The sequence below is a fragment of the Engystomops pustulosus genome, chromosome 3 (assembly GCF_040894005.1).
Source record: "Engystomops pustulosus chromosome 3, aEngPut4.maternal, whole genome shotgun sequence".
NCBI lineage: Eukaryota > Metazoa > Chordata > Amphibia > Anura > Leptodactylidae > Engystomops > Engystomops pustulosus.
Genome location: NC_092413.1, coordinates 161,818,229 through 161,831,008, shown reverse-complemented (window position 1 = coordinate 161,831,008; position 12,780 = coordinate 161,818,229). Strand labels below are relative to the sequence as shown.

General features: G+C 38.9%; 1 protein-coding gene across 2 annotated transcripts in view; it reads left to right on the top strand.

The window, feature by feature from the left end:
- FNDC3B (fibronectin type III domain containing 3B) overlaps nucleotides 1-12,780 on the top strand; it is a 188,027-nt gene that overhangs the window by 168,295 nt on the left and 6,952 nt on the right. For both annotated transcript variants that reach the window (XM_072142793.1, XM_072142794.1), the window contains exons 24-25: nucleotides 8,123-8,289; nucleotides 9,024-9,151. In XM_072142793.1, coding sequence (XP_071998894.1) covers nucleotides 8,123-8,289; nucleotides 9,024-9,151 — 295 coding nt within the window. The remainder of the gene's footprint in view (nucleotides 1-8,122; nucleotides 8,290-9,023; nucleotides 9,152-12,780) is intronic.

Genomic DNA, 12,780 nt, shown 5'->3' with positions numbered 1-12,780 from the left:
TAAATGATCTATGGGGCCCAATGAGAAGCTTTGCACTGACGTTTCCCAAAACTGAACATTGACCTGTTAGTTTCTGTTTTATGATGTCGTAAATGATGTTTAGAAAAACACTGTCCCTTTAAATGACATACACGTCCCGTCTGGTATCCCATATTACAATAGTTATACATCTGTAGGAACTGAAGCTTGAAATAGTGAGTTAATTTTTGGACTCAAATTTTGGCTTGAAGTGAGAGTTATAAACACTGTTGAAAGATTAATATTGCTATTTACCAAGGTGACAGCATTATCTTACGGTTGGTCTCTGGCTGACTTCCTATGCAGAGCTGTTTGTTTCATGTGAACTGGAGAGAGAATCTGAATATATTGATGACTGTTTTTAGTGAACTACAAATGGATCTATTAGACTTTGTGATACTTCTATATTTATAACTAGAAATGATGCATGGTGGTCATGATGAAATTTTTGTGCCACTTTCTGACATTTTGTACATTTAAAGTAATGTTTCAGCGGTAAACGGTTTATATCTAATGTTTTTAATATCTCAGCGATGATGTAAAATATACAGAAGATAACGGGCAGATGATTAGGATGATAATGGAGATTAAAAAAAGAAACATTAACATTGAACATGTAGTTGGATTTTTTGGCTGCATTGAGCAGGAGGAGATGGGAAACAGATTGGAAAAGTTGTAAGTCCTGTTACTTTTCCATGTTAATTCCTTTCTGGGCTTAGCAGTCCATTGGGTGGTCATATGATTGACAGCTTTCTCTGGAAAAGCTGCCCATCGCTGATATCCAGTAGACTGGAAGCCAAGAATGAGAAGGTATAAGTTATAGTGACCTGTTTTCCATTAAATTACATACCGTATTTTTTGGACTATAAGACGCACTTTTTAGCAAGAAAAAATCTTGCTAAAAAGAGCCTGCATCTTATAGACCGAAGGTCAGGAGGATCCAGCACTGCCAGACTCTCCTGACCACTGTAATGGAGATCGGGTAATGCCCTGATATAGAACTGCACCTGATCTCCCAGAGAGGAGAGCCTCCGCACTGCTCTCCCCTCTCTCAGGTTTTCTACAGGGCCCGTGGTGATGTCAGAATCATGTGACTGATCACATGCTTCTTACATCACCACATACTGCCGAGAATGGGGACATGCTGTGCTGGAAAGGGGAGAAGTGTGTGTGTGGGGGGCAGGGGGGTTCTGTGTGTATAGCTTAGCTTTGTTTGTAACTGTATGGATGACACAGAGCTGTGTGTGTAACTGTATGGATGATGCAGAGCTGTGTGTGTAAAAGTATGGATGGAGAAGATCTGTGTGTACTGTGCTTTAGTGCGACCAACAGGGATATTTTAATTGGTGTAAAATTTTTCCTTTTTTGGAAGCCTAAATCTGGGATGCGTCCTATAGTAAGAAGCGACTTATAGTCCGAAAAATACGGTATCAATATAACATGCTGCCAGTAAACAGGACACTGTGTACAATCTGCTCAACTCCTTCTGCTCAATAATATGCTGCCTGCATGTAGGGCACTTTGGACAATCTGCTCAGCTCCATCCACTCCATAAAATTCTGTTTACAGATATGTTATTATGTGCAATCTTCATAACTACTTCTACTCTATACCATCTCGCCTGCAGATAGGACACCATGTAGAATCTGCTCAGCTATTCCTGCTCTATAACATTCTGTCTGCAACTAGAACACCATGTATAATCTGCTCGGCTCCTTCTCTATAACATTATACCTGCAGACAGGACAGTGAACAATCTTCTCAGCTCCTCCTGCTGTTTAGTGACAATAATATGCACCTCCTCCATTCTTTAGTGTAGCAGGTCGGGTGGCAGAGCCCCCTGACACTCTAGGCCCCGTAGTAGCTGCCATGGCTGCTAGCTCTGTAGCTGCACCCTTGAATGGAAGTACAAAATACACAAAAACTACAGTAATCTTTAACAAGTAGAAGGAAGACCATGCCTGTAAAAGCTCACAATCTATATTCAATGGAAGATGCAGACACTATGTGAGGGAGCATAACAGTGGGGTTACTGCTTGCTGTAGACAATACTTAACAGATGGGTTTAGACGGTTGGAATTAGCCCTTTTGCAATTGGATTAGTTACCCGAATCTTTCTCCTTCCTCTTGTAGTCTGCAGCTTTCCCCCTGTTGTCAGTGACTCCTTAGACTGCTATTGCTAGGCACATTCTGTCTTCACTAAGGAGCTGACTACGGAGAGAGGTACACCTACCCCTTCTCTCTCTGCTCCCAGCAGTTTACCTCACAGCTCAGTGCTCCAGCACTGTCCTGTGCTGCCAGAAGCTCTAACTAATGTTATAACCAAACACCTACAATCTTACCTCTCCCTTAGCTTTCCCTACACTTGTATATAAACAAATAATCCACATAGACACAAGATGCAGATCCATCACAATCCCCCCTCCCCTTCATTTCACACTCCACAGCAGGAAACGGCAGGAGAGAATCTCCAAGTCTTCAAGCTGTCCCCTCATGTGCTGTGCAGAAGTTTTACTTTAATAGGTAGGTACATAGATAGAAAGATAGGATATACACAGATGGATAGATACTGTAGATGGATAGATAGATAGATGAATAGGATAAACATAGATAGATAGATATGGGATAAATAGATAGATAGATAGATAGATAGATAGATAGATAGGATATACATAGATAGTTAGATATGGTCTCACTGGTCAGCAGCATGCACTTGTGATGAGGTGACAGGAGGCAGGTCCCGCTCCTCCATCTTGCTGATTGTAGTTTTTTTGAGAGCAAAAACCGTGGTTGCTATGGGCCAAAAAAGGAATTAAATGAGGACTGAGAGGCAAAATACTTTGAGGAATGATTCCCAGGGACACCTGGAGCAGAATTATGTTTTTTTAGTATTTTTTTGCTCAGAATGACGGTTACACTTTAAACAATACAAGACACGGATTTTGGGTTACCGATTGCATGCGTTTCCGTGGCACACTCCTGTGCGCGTTAATGCAGTTTCTAAACAGAGTTGGAGCGGGACATGTGACCGCACCCTCAGGCTATGTGATATTGTTATGGATAATTATGTCTAATACATAATTATTTGTGCAAAGTACCTTTTTTAAGAATCTGTATTGAAAATATTTTTTTATTCGAAGATTGATAACTTTTTAGTAGCTAGAATCATTTGTGCCAGAGCTTGATGTTCTAGAATGCAGCGGTAGATAAAGAAATATATAGATCTATATTAGTATATACAACATTTTCTGTGGGTTATAAGTAAATCACCATGTCTCTTGTCACAAGACAATAAGAAGTGGGAGTAAACTTACTGTGACATTAATGGAAACATCTTTAATCGGCTTTTATGTTAACTGTTCTGCAATTTCAGAACAGAACATGACTTAAGTGGTTTGCCGGCATTGCACGTTTGCATCTTGTAAGTGTTCACTACATTGGTTTTATAAGCTGAGCGCCCTGTGTATGTCATTTGCTGAGCTCTTTGGTTTTTCAGGGACATAGAGTCTTGTAGAAACAGCTAATCCATCTGTTTATTAGCCTTATCTGCTAAAAGCTCATGGTATATATTTATTTGTTTCAAAATAATTACATTTATTTAAGACTTCCGTTACCTTATACATAAACATTTATGTACATTATTGTGTCATCTTGTGGTAGTCTATAAAGGGGTCCTGTCATTTTATATGGTTAATTTAACTAAGTGATACATCTACTATAGGTAATGGAGTAGGAGTGGAGGATAATTTATACACATATATTGTTTGTCGTCCATACAGAGGTCTGGGTTAAGAATATAGTCGATTTATAAGTTACATTTTTAGATATTTAGTATTTCACCTGGTTTGTCAACCAAGCTAAACAACCAAACATTTTAGATTCTTATCCATATTGTATGTGGTCTATCTCATGCTATGTTATTACATACTGATACAGTGTAATATAGTGCTCCTCCTATATTCACATTCAGGGCCTCATTTATCAAAACCGTCTAAGAGAAGAACTGTTCTAGTTGCTCATGGAAACCAATCAGATCTCAGCCTTTATTTTATATACTTCTGTGATAAAATGAAAGCTGAGCTCTGATTGGTTGCCATGAGCAACTATAAGAGTTTGTCTCTCAGACATTTCTGATAAATCTCCCCCCTAATTGTCAGGGTTTGTACACCAAAAAACTGGCATAAAGGTCCGGAAAGATCTCCTCCTTTGTGTGTATTAGGCTAAGTTCACACTACCGTTGAAAACTCTTTTCCTTACCTCTGTTAAAAAATGGTAAAGAACGGAGGGTTAACGCGTTTGTTAAAATTCCCTTTGACATTAATGTAAACTCTATGTCTTCTGCTATGGTCAGTTAGGCAGGTATAAGTTATCCAAAACGGAAAAACCCAAAAAATGCATGGATAATAGATACCTGCCTAAACAGAACAAATTTACAGGGATGTCAATGGAATTTTTAATGGATACGTTAAACCTATGTTCTTCACTATTTTTAGCAGAGGTAAGGAACAAACCCTTGAACGGTAGTGTGAACATAAGCCTTAGTTATAATAATGAAACGTGTACATTGTAATACATATTGTAATATTTAGTAGCAGACAAATTGATTAAAAAGTAGCACATCTTAGCACAAATACATCATTTTTTTAAACCATAGAATTGATAAATTCCCCTGTTGGTTATAAATATGCGGTGTGAATAGGTTTATCTTAGTCTTGTAATCGGATTATACTGTATTGTTTGAATCTTAAAAGAAAAAAATCTTTCAACATAGTAGCCATACAAACATAAATAGCAAATCATCCTAAGCTTTGCAGCGACGTTGAGCATTCTGCTGCTTCAATAATGATAATGATATTCATACTTCAGTAATAAGAAGGAGATCTTATTATTCCCTGAGACCTTGGTGGCAGTCTTCCAATAGCCCATTGTTGTCTACATTAAGAGCAAGCCTAGATTATTTAGAAATGATCCTGGAAATTATCAGAATGTTGTTGTCTGGATCTCAGACTATGATGATGTGAAAATGCTATGTCTGCTATATATTATTCATAACGTGACCTCATAAATATGAATTTGGACTGAAATAAACATCATATTTATTGTTTTTCAATATTGCATCACATATCCTTTTTAGGGCAAATGCAAATATGTTTTATATTTTAGTTTTGCAACAACTGACATAGGTGTTTGGTCAGCTGACCACCACAGGTATATAGGCCTGGTGGACATCTTGTTACAAAATAACAGGCTTTCATGCAGAGGTCAGGCACCTTACTGCTTTCATAAACATCCCCACAATGCAAAGGAGGAAGGAACTCAGAAACCATCTTTAACCAACAAAAACAATTGGTGTTGTCCATCATGTTGAGGAAGGCTTTTAACCCTTTGTGACTGATGCTCATCGGTGCCTGAATGTCCAGGTCAATTTTTGATATTCTGTTATGCTCTTCTTTAAATGACGACATCTCTGGAAAAGCTTTACATATCATAACAGTTTTTACTTAGTTTTTTTCAGGACATGTGAGACTTTAACTTGATAGGATAGTTTTATTATTATTATTAAAAATAATTTTTATATACAGCTTTCTATTCCCAATTGTAAATTTAAGAATGAATATCTCCGGTACATAGTCCATACATGATATTAAAGGGGAGATTCTTCCGTTTAAAATAACATAAAATTATGTTCCTATGTGCTACAGTTCAGGAGATATGGCTGTTTGAAGTTGGTCACTGTCAAGGCGTTTATAAATGTCCTTTCTGCACAGGGCATGTGCAAATAGGACGCATACAGCCGTATGGCAGTTGTGAAGGGGATAAAGGACATCTACCAGCAGGATCAAATTTTGTAAACAAAGCACACTTACATACCGTTTTTTTCCCCTCTGAAAGGATCTGTTCTTCTTTTAGCTTCTTATGCCCTGCTTTTAAAAAGAAAGGCTTTAAATTATGCAAATGAGCCTGAGGGGCTCTGGGCTCCATAGGTGTGAATGGAGCCTGGAACCCCCTCAGGCTCATTTGCATAATTCGAAATGCTTTTTTTTCTTAAAAACAAGAGAATAGGAAACTTAAAGAAGAGCAGTTCCTGTATATAAGTGTGCTTGGTTTACTATCCTTCATCCTGGTGGTAGATGTCATTTAATGCCATTTTCAAACAGTTTCATTGTTCAGTGACAAAGATTATTCACATGGGGAAAACATTCAAGACAGTTGAAAATATTCCCTGGAATGGACATTCTAACAAATTCATCACAAGGTCAAACTGATTGGGAAGAAAGAAAGAGCTGCATTTTCCCAGTAAGTATGTTAATGTTCAAGTTCATAAAGTAGAACTTGACAAACATATGGGCAATAATGGCTTGTTTGGAATGGTTGCCACAAGAAAGCTGGTACCAAGTTGTATCTAATCAAGCCATTAAAGTAAACCTACTATCAGTAATACACAGTTTTTTATTATCCTGTAATTTAATCTAAGTAACTTTACATTTTTATCTTTTGCAAATAACCTTCAGAGGCTACTCTGCTTCCCGCCACCCTGCATGCTTGTGCCCGCGCTTAGGCAGTAAATTCCGGTTCGGCTACCGTTACTGTGTAATAACTATGCAGAGCGACGGTGCTTCTTTGATGAAGCTGGCAATGTGCATGCGCCGGGTCACACTGAAACCGGAGCCAAACCAGAATTTACTGCCCATGTGCGGGCACGAGCAGCAGCGCAGCGGGACGCAGAGCAGCTAGAGATTACTGGGGCATGGAGTAGCCTCAGCTGCTGGAGATCGGACACACCCCAATAGCCTCCAAAGGTAAACTGCATAAATAAAAGATAAAGATTTCAGTTACTTAGATTAGGTTACAGGATAATAAAAAAACAGTGTAGAAATGAGTATAGAAGATGGAATCTACCATCAGGAAGACCTCAAATAATGTATTCCTGATGGTAGGTTTTCTTTAAGAATTGTGGGGACCAGACAAAATATTTGGCCATAATTCACAGCTCTACGACTGGCAAAAAACAAAGCATATCAGCACAAACACCTTACAACCATCAAGGATGAATAAAGAGCGTATGAATGCTTAGAAGGATCAATAAATTAAAGCATTGGTTGTAAGCAACAATTGAGGTAAATTCCTCTGGTATCATTTGAATGGCTCATGAAGTCATTACTTCAAATTATTGTAGGTTGTTCCATAGACTATTACTTCATTGGGTGTACTTACAAACGCTTTTCTATTTTGCCAACATTTTTGGTAAATAAATGATTATATCACAAAGGGTCAAATGTTTTTAGATGTGTAAAACCATAGAATTTAAAGAAGTTGTTACTTTTTGTAATGATTGTTTGAGGGACAAGATACAAGATAGGAGATAGAACGTTTTGTGCTCATTATTACCTACAACTGTTTTAGTTTAGTTTGGCAAACAAAACACCAAACAGTATATGACATGACTGTACTAGTTGTTCCTTTGTGTAATGTAAGCACGTTGTCTATAACTTAGAGTATTTGGTCTGTAAGTGGCCATTATCATCTTAAAGGTCAGCGTTGTTTTGATTAATAAATGTAATTTTTCTCCTTTGTTTTATAACTTGTTGGCTTATATATCCTCATGTGTGTTATTAATGTACCATGAGAAAAGAAAATTGCTCATTTTGATCTCTCAGTTCCAGCATAATATTCTAGATTTCCTAAACAAAATCTATTGTTATCTCTTGTTTAAATGCCATCATTCCTTTGGCTTTTCCGGCTTTAATCGTAATCTGATGTTATTCTGGAAATTGCTATTAAATGCATTTTGATGGATTTTAGGTTTCCATTAAGATAAAAGTGATATAATTCCTATGTCTTTGCACTGTATACATTATATCAGCATTATTTCACTGATTTGATCCCTTGTTTGTCCTACTGTGTAATTCTTAGGACTGTATTTCCACAAAGCAGCAGGAATGGATATCCAACGTTAGTCTGTCTGTGATAACCAGTCTCTTGCTTGCTTTCACTTTCTAGCGCTGTTTTTACCACTTTTTTGTACTGGCAATTGTGATAAACACACTCTGATTAGTTGATACCATCCACCAACATTATTGATATCATCTGCTTTCTTTGGCAGGTTTCTCCCCATTTATAGAGGTCCAAGCCACACTTATAAAGTGCAGAGACTGTCAGAGTTTACCTGCTACAACTTCAGAATCCAGGCTGTGAATGATGCTGGAGAAGGACCATTTTCTGATGTTTATGCTTTCAGTACAACCAAATCAGTGCCACCAACCATTAAAGGTGAGTCTGCTAACTGCCAATTAAGAAATCTAATGTAGTGACTAACCTTATATTCAGGCAAATTATTGAGAAATATTCGCATTTTTGCCTATTTGGCCAATTTTACCAATGTAACCATCTGTTGATTTAATAATGTGGGAGTAAATTAACCTTTATGCTTCAGGAATACTGAAATACTTAACGGGTTCATATGACTTAAAAAAATTTGAAATGGTACCATGACTTGTTGATAGGTTGGGTCACCTGTCTCTTATTCTGATCCATCAGTGTGGGTCTTATCATCCAGGCCTGCATCAGTCAAAGCTTCTGAAATCAGTAATGGATAGATGCATTGATATATCTATAGTGTATTATTGAGTATGTGTAGAGCCTTCAAAAAATTTTAGTTCAGTAGTTCTTTTTTCGTTGTACAGTACTATTGACTTGAATAGGTGTAGACTACATATACCGAGTTCAGGACAGGTGAGTAGTTCTTGGAAAAAGTAGATCCTTTTCCTTGAAGTCTGGAAAATATTGTGACATTTGGATTCCCAGTATGAATTGTTGTAGCAGATACAAGTCCACTGCAAATTCTAATATAAGATTATAGTTTTTATAATCCCCACATCTTGACTCCTGTGATTTTGCTTCCACAGAGTATATAGGGTAAAGAATACAGGGGTAATATGCAGTCACACTTATTTTAAAAGTTTTTCCTGTGCCTAAATATTTTTTTTTTTAAACTTTTTTTTCAGCTCCTCGTGTAACGCAGTTAGAAGGAAACACATGTGAAATTGCCTGGGAGACAGTATCCCCTATGAGGGGAGATCCAATTGGATACATTTTGCAAGTACAGGTTGGTCGAGAGTCCGAATATAAACAGGTTAGTACTATTCCCAAGGAGAATATTGAAAAGGTTTTCAGGGGTATTCATATTTATGACCTGTTGGTAGCAAAGGTCATCAATATCGGAGCAATGGGAATCAACCACTCAGCATTCTTGCCAATTAGTTGTTAATGAAAGTGATTCTTCTGTGTTAAAAGCCCAGCAGCATAGAACAAAGGAACAAGTAGGGTTAGTGATGTCATCATATGTTCTCTAGAATGGGGCAAGATAGACAGTAGGACAGATAGGACAGTAGAAACTAGTGAAGAAGGAGTAGGAAGGGAGCTGGGGCTGCATACATTCAACTGAGCTGCCATGAGGGCACAGGCGATAAAAGCTCCGCCCCTCAGCCCCCCGTGTTCCATCTTGGGGTTCTGGCTACTAGAGGCCGAATACACTTAGGAACATAGTGTTACATTTAAAAAAGTAGCAGACCCCCTCGTGTTACATGTCTCCTATTTAATTTTAACAAAATGTTTTATAAAAATGAAGCAATTGTGTTCAGCATGGGAAAGGCTATTAATAGAACACAAGTTGCCTAAAAAGTTAGTGACTTTTAACCTTTAGTACCCTGGTAAATCATCTCCACTGCAGTCAAACCCTGACAGATAAGTAAATATGTGTAATATATTCCACCGGAACTATCTTTATGGCTTTATCGTTGTCTTTCAGCTCAGCATCTTAGTTGAAATAATGTCCATTCTTTTTAACTACAAGAGGATTGTAATAAGCCACAAGACTCATTTTCCTGAGTTTTAGAGAAATAGTAATTAAATTGTAATTCTTTGAGAGACGACCATAAGTCAGGCCGTTCAACTCTGAGATTGTAAGTCAGACCAAGTAGATAGAACCCCAAAAGCAAATTACTCCAAATCCCCAAAGAATTTGTGGATAAAATTTCATTTTCACATTAGAAATATTTCCTAATTGTTCTAGATAACAATATTATTGTATTCGTTAATTCAGAGCAGTAGACGTAGAACATTATATCCTAAATGCAATCATAGATCTTAAATTCATTAGTTTTCTCATTAAAAAGACTACACAAAACAATATTTTATTATCTTTTTTTGCGTGTTTGCCCTATGCCAATTAGTGAATCTTACATCGCTAATGTGGAAATCTTGTTAGTGCTATTTTGTACTCAGTATAAAATAAAGAGTGTTTATAAGACTAGACTACCGTATATACTCGAGTATAAGCCGACCCGAGTATAAGCGGAGACCCCTAATTTTACCACCAAAACTGGGAAAAACTTTTGACTCAAGTATAATCCGAGGGTGGAAAATGCATTGTCCACAGCCCCCCCCCCCAGTATATAGCCAGCAAGCCCCCGGTAGTATATAGTTAGCCAGCTCCCAGTAGTATATAGCCAGCCAGCCCCCAGTAGTATATAGTGAGCCAGCCCCCATGTAGTATACAGCCAGCAAGCCCCCAGTAGTATATAGTCAGCCAGCCCCCAGTAGTATATAGTCAGCCAGCTCCCAGCAGTATATAGCCAGCCAGCCCCTAGTAGTATACAGCCACCAACCCCCTGTAGTATACAGCTAGCCAGCCCCTAGCAGCATACAGCCCCAGTAGTATACAGTCAGCCAGCCCCCAGTAGTATACAGCCAGCCTGCTCTCAGTAGTATACAGCCAGTCTGCCCTCAGTAGAATACAGCCAGTCTGCCCTCAGTAGCATACAGCCAGTCTGCCCTCAGTAGTATGCAGCCAACCAGTCCCAGTAGTGTACAGCCTGCCAGCCCCCAGTAGTGTACAGCCTGCCAGCCCCCAGTAGTGTACAGCCTGCCAGCCCCCAGTAGTGTACAGCCTGCCAGCCCCCAGTAGTATACAGCCTGCCAGCCCCCGGTAGTATACAGCCATCCCCTAGTAGTATACAACGCGGCCATGTTTTCTTCCAGCAGGCTCATACTATGACGCAGCCACTGCTGACGTCATAGTATGCGCCGGCCAGGAAGAAAACATGGCCGCGTCCATGAGAGAGGAAAGAAGACGGGACGCACCGACATTGGGGACATCGGAGGGTGAGTATATAAGTTTATTTTTTTTTAAGTGGGTTATTTTTTTTAAGTGGTTTTTGTTATAGACTCATGTATAAGCTGAGGGGACGTTTTTCAGCACATTTTTTGTGCTGAAAAACTCGGCTTATACACAAGTATGTACGGTATATTGTTGCTTTCTTTCCGATACTGCGCCAATCTTGTGCAGATGATATATTGCTTGGATAAATCAGAGCTGCTGGGTCAAAATATAAAATTTCAACTAGGCCTTCCAAATATAATGTATTGTTTATTGCACTGGTCTAAAACACACTAACTAAAACTGTGTATAAGGAAGCAGAGGTATGAATAGATTTTGGCAAGCTTGTCACCAATGACCACAAGCTGTCCAGACCCTAACAAATAGGTTATATAAAGGCCCACACCAATTTTTGGAAAGGTATTGAAGTTGCCATGAGTCTTTATAGCTGACAGCTATTCCTGACTGAAGTTTTCACCTTTGATGGCTGCTTATCTTCTCTTGGAACACAACAAGATATTCCCATAAGATGAACTGCTAGTCCCACCAAAAACAGCTTGGACACAGTCCACAGTAGTATACAGCCAGCGCAGCCAGCTCCCTGTAGTATACAGCCAGCCCAACCAGCCCCCTGTAGTATACAGCCTATCCAGCCCCCTGTAGCATACAACCAACCTGCATATATACTCACCCTCCGACGGCCCTGTTGCTCAGCGCGGCTCCCCGATGTCGGCGCGGCTCCTCTTCGGTCTTCTATAACAGCCAGAAGAGACGTGGTCATGCTCTCTGCTGGCAAGCGCAAACTATAACGCGGCCGCTGCTGATGTCATAGTATGCGCCGGCCGACAGATAACATGGCTGCGTCTATGCTGGCTGTTACTGAAGACAGAAGAGGAGCCGCAGGGAAGACAGAAGAGGAGCCGCACCGACATCGGGAAGCCGCGCTGAGTATCGGGGCCACCGGAGGGTTTATTTTTTAAATGACTCGTGTATAAGCCGAGGTGAGGTTTTTCAGCACATTTTTTGTGCTGAAAAACTCGGATTATACATGAGTATATACAGTAAGTTTCATTATGTTTTAGTAGATTTTTTAAAAAACTTCATTTTGCCATTTAGCTTTTTGGCGTATGGAGCTGTGTCAGATGACGTTTTCATCGCTACCATTTTGGAGACTGTATGACCTTTTGATCACTTTTTCTAAAAATTTTTATGTGATGCGAAATGGCAAACAAGTGTCAATTCAGACTTTTTGGCACTATTTTCCGTTAAGGGGTTCGCCACCGGGAATAACCATTGTTATATTTTGATAGATCGGCATTTTGAGACACAATGATGCCTTACATGTTTATGATTTTATTTGTTTATTTTTATATCAGTTCTAAGGAAAGGGAGCTTACTTGAGCTTTTTATTTATTTACTTATTTTTAAACTTTTTTATATTTTTTACTGTAATTTTAGACACCTTTAGAGTGCTTGAACCCTTAGGGGTTTAATGAATCCTGCCATAAATTACAATACTACTGTATTGCAATATATGGGAATTTTCCTCCAGAACACTGTTATAGATTGCGCTTGACATGCCTGGGAGTCTCACATAGACTCCT